Source organism: Triticum urartu, chromosome 7, assembly GCF_003073215.2.
Source record: "Triticum urartu cultivar G1812 chromosome 7, Tu2.1, whole genome shotgun sequence".
Classification (NCBI taxonomy): Eukaryota; Viridiplantae; Streptophyta; class Magnoliopsida; order Poales; family Poaceae; genus Triticum; species Triticum urartu.
Genome location: NC_053028.1, coordinates 54,273,733 through 54,285,790, shown reverse-complemented (window position 1 = coordinate 54,285,790; position 12,058 = coordinate 54,273,733). Strand labels below are relative to the sequence as shown.

General features: G+C 42.5%; 1 protein-coding gene across 1 annotated transcript; it reads right to left on the bottom strand.

Annotated features, from left to right (window-relative positions):
* Nucleotides 1-1,153: 1,153 nt before the first annotated feature.
* On the bottom strand, nt 1,154-4,940 carry LOC125518331 (the record flags this gene model as incomplete). Its single annotated transcript, XM_048683206.1, has 4 exons — nt 1,154-2,171; nt 2,525-3,080; nt 3,188-3,576; nt 4,585-4,940. Coding segments are annotated over 4 exons (2,109 nt in total), but the record flags the coding sequence as incomplete, so codon positions are not given.
* Between the last annotated feature and the right edge of the window lie 7,118 nt (nt 4,941-12,058).

Sequence of the window (12,058 nt, the reverse complement as noted above, 5' to 3'; positions counted from 1 at the left end):
TCCGATGCAAAATAGATGGCCCTCAATTCTACTAGCATATTAGCACGCATGCATGTCACGTTACTTAGCTGCTCCTCAAACTCATACTTCTCATCAAAGCTAATATATCTTGGTATGCACACTTCTCTGGCCTCTAAAACATCGACTTGCGGAAATATTTCATGAACATCAAAAACACTGACATTTGTCGTGGCCGTATCATCTTCTCCCCCTGGAAGCAAAACCGTCCTCGGTTTTGAGTCTTCCTTTTTAATAATATTTTTTATCTCTAGAACGATCAGCGACACAAGAAATATCAGTAGCTTCATCCTTCTTCCTGTTTGCTTCTTCCTCCTCTTTTATCCTCTCAAGATGTTCTTTCCTCCATGTAATGAAGCGCTCCTCATCCATGGGCACAAGATTGCACCTTTTACCCATCTTGACAGTATATGTGTGTGTGTGACAATCATACACAACATCATGCTCTTTGTACCATGGCTCACCCAACAACAAGTGGCACGAAACCATCGGCACCGGAATCACATCGCACAAAACCTCGCAAAAGGATTTTCCCAACAAAAACGGTACCTTAGCTTGGTGCATAACAGTGAGTCTTCATGACCCCAACGGAACAAGTATGGTTTTGGATGTGCTGTTATTGGTATCTCCAGCTTCTCCACCATCTCCATGCTTGCTGCGTTGATCAAATTCATGTGATCGATCGTCATAGCACATGATCTCTCTCTCACTACCACACGGGTGTGAAAAAGCCCAGTCCAGCGGCCTTCCTCCTCCAACTGAAATCCATAACTTAACTTACTGAATAAAGATGCGCTCGTCATCTTCTCCATAGTGTCGCGAACAACCTGATGCTCTGAATATCACCTGATATAGACCGAACCTCGTGGCGAGATCCGATCTTTTGTTATGGCCCGATCTTTCACGACACTCCTCCTTCAGCAGTAGCAACCTCTCGCCCGCGCACGCAATGTACACGAAGTAGAGGGTTTAAACCTTGCGGCGCAGCACGAGAAAACCAATCTCAATGACAGTACTCACGCGCAAAACAATTTCCTCACAGAGAAATCGCAACACAGAGGTTTTCTAAAGGTTCCCCCAAAACTTAGGGATTTTTAGACAGCTTCCCCCAAAACTCGATACGGGTATTTACCCCTAAAAACACATCGTGTTTATTATCAAAATATAACCTGCCTTTACAGCTATCCCACGCATGGCTTTCATATCCATACAAACTTATCTTACTCTTGGCCCTCAAGTTGGTCGTACCCTTATCTGTTCGGTTAAACAAACGAGGACTCTAATTTGGACTCTATCTTTAATCTTGCCTTTTACATCTCGGCAAGATTTCAACTTAAAAATTGGACTAAACAAAACTGACTCTACATATAAAATAATCTTTCCCTTTAATTTGGAGCACCGCTGGATAGGTGTTAACAACAGGAGGCCCCCAGCCACTAGCGCACAAACACAACAACTCCCGAGGTAGCAACTTCATGGCTTTTGATCTGTTTTCTGGTGGACGTGGAAACATGAAAAAATAATAGACTTTAACTCCTCGTGCACTAGCACATGTACGGGCTTGTAGCGTATCATCTCTTTCCTTGTGCACGCGTATATGTGCTCTTTGAAGTACATGCATGTTTACTAGGCCCAAGGAAAACAATTCTCTTTCTAGATTACCTTTCTCCCTGGCATAATCTGGTACTCCAACTGCCCCAGATTTCAATGCAAAATAGATGGCCCTCAATTCTACTAGCATATTAGCACGCATGCATGTCACGTTACTTAGCTGCTCCTCAAACTCATACTTCTCATCAAAGCTAATATATCTTGGTATGCACACTTCTCTGGCCTCTAAAACATCGACTTGCGGAAATATTTCATGAACATCAAAAACACTGACATTTGTCGTGGCCGTATCAGACTCGGTGTTGGCCCTGCCAGTGATCATGCATTCTGGATCCATGTATCCCATTGTGCCGGCATGCGCCGTGGTGAGCGAACCTCGGCCGTGTTCGACCAGCCTGGCGAGACCGAAGTCGCCGAGCTTGGTGTTGAAGGACGCATCCAGCATGATGTTGCTTGGCTTGATGTCCCTATGTAGGACGCACTGCTCCCACTCCTGATGTAGGTAGAGAAGCGCGGATCCTAACCCGAGCACAATCTCGTGCCTGAAGATAGAAACATATCCAACATTAATCATCATCTGATGAGGGCTAATGAAGCAATTTGACACTCCCTTCTTTTTTATTTACTCCATGTACTAGTTTTGATCAAAGTCAAGTTTTATAAACTTCGACAAAATTTATAGACAAAAATATTTAACAAATTAATACCATTAGATTCATTATTGAGTGTACTTTCACATCATATAGATTTGTTACGGTAAATATTTATATTGTTTACTATAAACTTAGTCAAACTTTATGAAGTTTGACTTCAATCAACTTTAATATGCAGAGTAAATAAAAATGAAGTGAGTAGTAATATGCAGAGTGAGGTGCTTCTTCTCTGGTGGGCGTACCTAACTGACCAGGGAAGAATGGCATTATTGGCAGAGTAGAGATGCCTGTCGAGGCTGCCGTTGGGCATCAACTCGTAGACGAGGAGCAACTCACGGCCTCCATGGCACCAGCCGATAAGCTGCACGAGGTTCTTGTGGCGAAGCCGGCTTATGACCCTCACCTCAGAGGCATACTCCTTCCTCCCTTGCTTGGAGCCCTTGGAGACTCTTTTGATGGCCACGTGAAGGTCCAGTTCCTTGAGGAATCCTTTGTACACCGAGCCGAAGCCCCCTTGCCCGAGCTTCTTATCATCGGAAAAGTTGTCGGTGGCCATGGCCAAGTCGCTGTAGCAAAACCGCTTGGGCGCGGTTCCTTTCTCGAAGTCTTCTTCCATGCTCTGATTGTCATCAAAGAAGCCGGCCTCTGATAGCCCTTGCTCCGTTGCTCGGTGATGGTTTTTCGCCCGGTTTCGCCGTAGGAGGAGACAGATCAAAGTGACGAAAACGAGCAAAAACAACGTAGAACCTACAGAGATGCCGACCAGAAGCCCGGTTCTGTTCCGAGGAGGCGAAGATTCTGTGAAAGAATTCCAAGCAGAATGACACTGGATTAGCATGCGTCTCGCTGGTTCAATTCAAATGCGCGCAACATGTGACCAGACTAACACGGAAGTGAACACTAACCTCCGTGAGGCAACAACGTCTTTGTTAAGTTTTGGTGCCCGCACCCGTAATTTTCACCGTACTCAACTTTGAGCATGTTGCAGTACATCTTGTAGTAGCGGGCCCGGTCCTTGGCCGGCGGCGTCCGGTAGCCCTTGCCGCACTCCGCCGAGCCGTTGAAGATGTTGGTGGTCATGCCGTAGCCGGGGAGCATCCCGGCGTCGATATCTTGGGCAGAAGGCGTCCAGCCATCGGTCATCACGGCGTGACACGATGGTTTGGGCGCCTGGGGCGTCATCCACCACCAGATTGCCGTCTTGAACGCCACGACGGGGTTCGTGGACACCAGGTCCGGGTTGTCTAGGAGGTCTAGCCCCAACGCCTCCCCGGCTTGTCGGTAGTTGAAGTCGCTGTGACAATGAACTATGTAATTGCTAGGATTGCTAAATCTCAGTCGACTGAGAATCAATTATGTTTGTGATATCTTACGTGAAAATCCATGCAAATTTTCTTTTCTAATTTTTCTATCTTCTTTTTATATTTGTGTTACTTGACTGAGACTTGTTTATGTCTCAATCAACTAAGATCTAGCCACACCTATTTATTAATATGAAACTCACACTAGATTCATGTCCAGAAAAGAATAGAGAAACGATATGATGTACACCTCCTGTCATATTATTAAAATATATGTACTCCCTCCAGTCCTTTTTACTCTGCACATTGAATTTGCCGAAAGTCAAACTTTGCTAAGTTTGACCAAATTTATATTAGAAATTATTAGCATCTATAATATCTAATAAATATAATATGAAAATATATTCCAAGATGAATCTAATGATATTGGTGTTGTTATGTGAATGTCTATAATTTTTTATATAAACTTGGTCAAAGTTGGATGAGATTGACTTCGAACAAACCTAATATGCAGAGGCAAAAGGACCGGAGGGAGTATATAAAAGCGGGGCAAAAGCCTGTTTCATGTTTCTTACTAGGTCAGCTGTACTGGGCCTCATCCGTAGTAGCGCGTGATCACTGGATTTTGCTCTTTCACAAAGCAGTAACCTGAGGTCATAGCCTGATAGCACGTTACACCCCTTGATCCATATTAATTGTTGCTGAGTTAGGGTACGTTTGGTTTGTGCCTGTGACGGCCACGCCAACCATTGGCTCGCCAAAAAGTTGGCGGAGGAATCGGCCGCCACGAACTCGCCAATAAATTGGACGCAGAATGAACGGGGGAAGTAAATGAGCCTGGGGCAAGCCAATTAAATGGCACTGATCCAAACAGGTGCTGGTGCTCAGGTCAAACCAAACAGCCCCTTAGTCCAATTTTAGTATAAAGTTGTCCTAACTCAAAGACAATTGAAATAAATCGGAGGGAATAGTGAAAGCATAAGCGTCATCTCACATCATACCAACGGTTTCGTGGGAGGTCTGCCCAAAGAAGGCGGCGAGCTCCCGTCTGCGGGTCTTGTCGTCGCCGGTGTTGCCGAAGGCAGGGAAGTTGCTCGCGGCCTTGACGAACGCGTCGTAGGTGTAGAACGCGCCGCCCTCGCAGCTGCCTTTGCTGCGGTTGCTCAGCATGGCGTCGAACTTCTCCCGGGTGATGATCGACGGCACGCCGGCCTCCTGCTGCCCGCCGGCACCCGCGAGCAGCGCCGCGCAGCCGGCGAAAGCGAGGAGCCCGAAGACCCTCATGTTCGCGCGTGAGGCCTGAGCCGAGCGAGAACAGTGTGGTTTTATCGCAATCGCAAGGCTGTGAAGCTTTTGTTTTTGTGTTTGGAGGAAAGCAAGGCCGTGGTCAGGAACTCTCATCTTTTACGACGTGGCATCATGAAAAAACTGTACTGACGAAAAAACTGTACTAGGGCCTGGACCCTGCCCGCCCGTGGAATCGTGGTCCATACGCTGCGAACACTGCACCGGTTGATACGGCAAAGGAAATTCCATTTCCCCTGGGCGTACAGGAATGTTTTGTGGCTGGTCTTGGGCAGAAGACTTGGACTAGGCCATTGTTTGGCCACCTACGAGGCATCGACACCGCATTGCATCAAGTAACATCAGTTCGTAGTTACTACTACCTCCGTTCTATAATATAAAAAGCGTTTTTGACACTAGCATATACAGAATATATGTATATTATAGGACAGGGGGAGTCGTTTGGCGTCATTGGTAGTATTTCCCTTTGCATGGCCCCACAACTTCTAGTTCAGACTCTCTCTTCTTTCTCACTGGGGACACTGACCTTGACGTCGACCAAATACCGCACAGTACCATAGATCACTGTCGTGTTGTTCTCGTCATTGTCGTTGTTGCTGCAAGCATCGCTTCGCAAATCCACTTGTCCGGCACCAATTGGTTGTAGCCGTGTGCATCCCTATCGGTGCAAAGTCATATTACCTCCGTCTCAAATTACTTGTCTTAAATTTATTTAAATCATGTATCTAACATTAAAATGTGTCTAGATACAAGCAAGTAATTCGAGATGGGGAGTATTATTAAGCCCCTCGTATTGCATCCTCTGTGTGTGACGAAGGAATCGCCTACTTTATAAATTACGTGTGATGGTTTGTGGGTCGCCCACTAGAGAACAAACGTGTGTGATATCATGCGGACAGGTTGCATGGACGATTGTGTAGGCATACTGTCTGCGATACTCAGGCGGTTAAACACATTTTAATTATGCGAGATGTTGGCATGCATCTCACACATTTAATAAACTAGTAAAAGGCATGTGCCATGCACGCATATAGAATCCAAAGAATGTAAATTCATACATACTAGAAGAACGCCCGTGCGTTGCAACGGGGCCACATTAACTTTAAGAGTTCAGTATTAATCATGTTAATAATACATTTAATATTCTCATACATATCAAGTGACACTGGCGACTTTTTTGTCAATTTAGCAACGGGCTCAGTTGCAACGGGCTCTTTATACATATCAGACAACTCGCTACTACTTAAACTACAACTATGGCTACCAATATTTTTTTGTCGATTTAGCTCAGCAATAGTGCCTGGCTTAATAGACTGCTTTGCATTCACCCCCTCAGAAGACAGAGAGAACCAACTCAACATGTCAGAAGATTAACAGAAATTTCATTTGTATGGCATGAACATATAGCAGGAGCACCAACACATAGATCAGCAGAGAGCAGAGCACAGCATGCACACACTCGGGCCATCTATATCATACACACACAGCAACGCACACATGCATCACGCTGGCATACACATACAGAAAAGCAAGCACACACGCATCATGCGCATTGGCCGGTGCGACGCACGCAGAGCAAGTACGTACGCACGGAGAGCAAGCTAGCAAGCACGCACGCGTCCAACCCCGCCGCTGCATGCGCTGGCAGAAGGTGAGGCAGCAAGGGAGACTGCACATTGCTGTCCATGCAAGGCTGGAGGTGCTGGGCTGGCGACGGCGGTGTCGGGACGGCGCTTGATTCGTTCCCGGTGGCGTAGAGCTTGGGGCGGCAACGCGGTGATAGCTAGTGCTCGGGGATGGGGGTTTGGGGCGGGGGCAGTCGACCCGATGGCTGGCGAAGTTAACGGGCTCGGGTGGCTGGAAATTCGGCGGGTGGCGGCGGCACAGCGCGAGGATGGGACAGGCGGAAAACCTAGCGGGCGTTCAACTACCAATACCCATGCCTTTTTTTAGAGAAATTGCTTGTGAAAATAATCTGCGACGACGACTTAGCGAGCGGATCCCCTTAAAAAAGACATAGCGAGCAGATTTCCTTAAAACTGGTAGGAATGGATACGATTTGATGACGTTGATAAATAGTGGTGAATGTTGGCCTAATTTACTATCATCATGCATGGAAACGAATCATCAAGAAAAGAATACTTCCTATTACTACACTCATAGGAAGCTTCCTAATCTCTGCTACCAAACAGTTTCTGCCCAAACAAGGAAGAAAAGTTATGGACGTGATTCGGAAGGAAACAAACGTTATGAAGATTAATTAATTTAGATTTGATCTTTAGAGATTGATTGTGATTGATTCTTTTACATAAAGACATTACTAAATAATTTATGTCAGTATGGAAAGTTCTGATCCGTTCAGTTTTTTTCGTTGTGTGAGAGGGTGAAGTGAAAATAAATCGATGAAGTGGGAGAGGCGACGAAAAAAATCTACGACGGTTAACCTACGAAAAAAACCGGACGAAAGTGGTGGGACGAAAAAAACCTGAAAGCGAGACTACCAACTGCTCCATTAGGAGTAGAGAAGTATGATTTTTTTTTTTTTGCTCTCTTTCGCTTGGTGAGTACTCTTTCTTGGTCACATCAGCTGCCACCTTCTTAGAAGAGGAAGACGTGCTAAGCTGGTTTTCCTCTACATACGTGTCTTGTAGTTCAAATAGCAGTTTACCTCACAGTAGTTGTTGCAACCCTTGCTACAGTTGGTGCATCACATACAGGAGCTATATCAGTTGTTTGTGGTATATGAACTGAAGAGAGTGCAGCAGCGCGACCTGCCTGCCGAGTCTTGGCTATATGAGCTGAATATATATATTGAACTGCCGAGTCTTTGGCGTGTCACCATTGAGCAACTGTGCAAAGCCAAGATGCATTGGCAGCGACCTGCCAGCAGAACTGGCCGGAGCCCGGAGGAGACGGGTATAGTAGTAGCCGCGTGCTGGAGCAGGGCACATGTGCAGTGCAGACGTAGGGTACGAGAGCAAGAGCTGTGGCCTGGGAATAGTCGAGATGATCGAGGGCCGGGGTTGCAAGTCTGAAAGTACTCTTATTACCTGACGCATCAGACGGTGTAAACTGCGACGGGAAAAATATATAGTGCTAATAAGTTTTCAGTAATAATTAGTGACCACATGATTTCCTACATTAGAAGGAAAACGCTGTGGCACCATCGCCGTCCGATCTAGGGTTTCCCCTGATGCTCGGGGCGTCCCCGGTGTTTGATTCGTGGTTACGTTGGTTTGGACCGCCTCTCTAGTTAGTGGGCTTAGCTGTGTCTTTTGCTTGTACGGGCCAAGCACCTTGTCTCTCTTCTTTACTATTTTGGGCACCGTCTTCATGCCTTGTGTTCGTGCATGTGTCCTATCTCATTTGTACTCATTCTCTCATCTGCTATCAATAAAAAGATACACTAAGGTTCCAAAAAGCTATTGGTTTATATATTTTTTTGCTAATAACTACCAACTTTGAGGTCCGCTGTTTTAAAAAACCCAAACGACTGAGTGTTTAAATTTTAAACCGTTTGTTTGACACATGTGGCCCACCCGTCAGGTCCACATTGCGTACAAGTCAACACCGTTAGGTTGACCATTCATTGGTTATGATGGGTGGGGCCCAAATATTTATAAAAAGTAATTGAGTACCTATATTTTTCAAAAAAATCAATCAGGACCCTGTAATTTCCTTAAAAAAGCAACCAAGTCCTTGTAAATCAGGTCCCTAGGCTGATCCAGCTCGACCTCTCTCCCGCAACCGGCCGCCGTCCTCTCCCTAGTAGAATCACCGCCCACTCCCCTCCATTCCCTCCCCAGCCGGTGACCTGAAGAGGCTGAGCTCCAAGACATTAACTAGGGGTGCGCGGTCAGCAGCAGGGCCTCATACGGCTCATGTCCAGCAGCATGTGGCGGCTCCCCATTGGTGCGGCCACTAGCACGCAGCGGCTCCCTACATAGCCTCATACTCTCAAAGCAGGGGCAGCGAGTGGCCGGTGGGCACAATAGTTGGCGGCGACGAGCGGCCACACCAGGGGTGGTGAGGAGCCGAGGATAGCAGCAGGTGGTGGCGCACGAGCACCATCATGCGTAGCTCTGTGTGCGATGTTCCCTTGGCCCTGTCCATCTATAGCAACCAGCAAAGGTCACCTAACTTGGGTAGGATGCTTCCCTGGACATGGTCATTCTGCCGAGAGAGGGGGAAGGCGGGCTGCCCGCCGGCGGCGTCGCTCTCTGCGACCGGTCGACCGACCAAGGTGGCAAGCATGCGCGTCGAGCCCGAGGTCCTCCATGGCTGGGGGCAAGCGGCGAGAGGCAGAAAGAGAGATAGAGGAAGAAGACAGGGTGAGTAAGAGAGATAACGGTGTTGACATTTTATGCCACGTTAGCTCCGACGAGTGGGCCATCCTTGTCATAATCACGATCAATTTTAAAGCACTCGGTCATTTGGGGTTTTGAAACAGTCGACCCCAAAGTTGGTAGTTATCAGCGAAAATATAAAACCAGTAGTTTTTTGAAAACCTAGCCCAAACTGTAGTAGTTTTATACTATTTACTCGAATTAAAGGGAGTAATAGGAGGGGTTTCCATCATATGGATGTATGTTTCCCTTGTTTAAGTAAAGAGGGGTTTTCATCATATGGATGTCCCTTATATCTAAGTAGGCCATGGCTATAACTCACTTACAGCGAGGTAACCTTCCGACTCGATGAAGCCGCCCGATCGTATGGGCTGGCCCAGTGCGCGGGAGGCCGCTGCCTCTTTTTTTTCATGTTTTTCATGTTTTTCATTTTTTTACTTTCGTTTATACTTATGAATATTCTAACTAAATATACTAAAAATATTTTACATAAAACATTAAAATAATGCTAAGCAAGCATTTGAAAAATGTTAAATGTACATAGAGAAAAAGTTTCTAATGTTATACTAAAAATGTATACAAAAAAATATAACATGTGTAAAAAAATTGATCATGTATTTAAAAAATATTCATCCAACCATATGAATTTTCTGAAAAACAAGTATTTAAAATGTGTTAGACAAACATTTAGAAATTGTTAAATGTGTATACAAAAATGTTGACCATGTATTAAAAAACTTTTAAACTTGTCTTTCCAAAATTTTAATCAAGCATATGAAAAATGTTAAATGTGTACAGAAAAAATATTGACCATATATTCAAAAAATATTAATCAAGCATTTGAACAAATGTTAATCAAGCATTTGAAAAAATATTAATCAAGCATATAGTTAAAGTGTTGACCATGTATTGAAAAAATGTTAAACTTGTATTTCAAAATATTTAATCAAGGATTTGAAAAAAGAAAGTGTAATATGTGAACATAAAAAACGTTGATTATTAAAAAATGGTACGGGGTATTTATAAAATGTTAATCAAGCATTTAAAAATTGCTAACTGTATATTTGAAAAAAATGTTGACCATGTATTCAATAAATCTTAATCTTGTTCTTGAAAAATATTAAACATGTATATTAGAATAAATTTTATTGGATATATACCAAAAATGTGTATAGAAAAACAATGCGAACCTGAGAAACAACAAAAGAAAAATCAATGAAAAACGAGAAATGTATGTACTTACGAATATTCCAAATAAATATATTAAAAATATTTTACATAAAACATTAAAAAATGCTAAGCAAGCATTTGAAAAATGTTAAATGTACATAGCGAAAAAGTTTCTAATGTATACTAAAAATGTATACAAAGAAATATAACATGTGTAAAAAAATCAATCATGTATTTAAAAAATATTAATCCAAGCATTTGAATTTTTTGAAAAACAAGTATTTAAAAATGTTAGACAAGCATTTAGAAATTGTTAGATGTGTATACAAAAATGTTGAGCATGTATTAAAAAATTAAACTTGTCTTTGCAAAATTTTAATCAAGCATATGAAAATTGTTAAACGTGTACAGAAAAAATATTGACCATATATTCAATGGTCCTCCATGGTTGGCGACGAGCGGCGGGAGGAAGAAAGAGAGATAGATGAAGAAGAATACGGGGTGAGTAGAAGAGATAACGGTGTTGACATTTTAAGCCACGTCATCTCTGACGAGTGGGCCATCCTTGTCATAATCGCGATCAATTTTAAAGCACTTGGTCATTTAGGGGTTTTGAAACAGCTGGCAACAAAGTTGGTAGTTATCAGCGAAAAAATAAAAGCAGTAGTTTTTTGGAACCTTAGCCCGAACTATAGTAGTTTTATGCTATTTACTCGAATTAAAGGGACTAATAGGAGGGATTTCTATCATATGGATGCATGTTTCCCTTATGTAAGTAGGGCACGGCGAGTCGATGAAGTCGAGCGAGCGCATGGGTCGGCCCAGTGCACGGGAGGCCACTGCCTCTTTTTCCATGTTTTTCATTTTTGTTATTGTTTTCATTTTCCATATATATATTGTTCATAAAACATTTAAAAAATGCTAAGCAAGCATTTGAAAAATGTTAAATGTACAAAGAGAAATCTTTTCTCATGTATACTAAAAATGTATAAAAAATATAAAAGTTTATCATGCATTTTAAAAATATTAATCAAACATTTGAATGTTTTGAAAACAAATATTTAAAAAATGTTAAACAGCCATTTAGAAATTTGAAAATGTGTATACAAAAATTTTAATCAAGCGTATAAAAAATATTGACCATATGTTCAAAAAATGTTTAATGTGTACATAAAAATCAAGCATTTCAAAAAATGTTGAATGTATATAGTAAAAATGTTGACCATATATTGAAAAAATGTTAAACTTGTATTTCAAAATTGTTAATCAAGGATTTGAAAAAAGAAAGCGTAAAATGTGTACATATAAAATGTTGACCCTGTATTAAGCATTGTTATCGGTTATTTAAAAAATTTGAAGCAAGCATTTGAAAATTGTTAATTGTATATTAAAAAAATATTGACCATGTATTCAGTAAATGTTAATCAATAAATCTTAATCTTATACTTGAAAAATATTAAACATGTATATTAAAAAATGTGTATTAGATATATACCGAAAATGTGTATAGAAAAACAATAAGAACCTGAGATAAATCAAAAGAAAACAAATGAAAAATGAGAAAGAAAAAAAAAGTGGAGAAAATAAAGGTTGTGACCTTCTAATTAAAACAAAAAAATCCCAACGATTTTTCTTTAACAAAGGTTGTGACCTT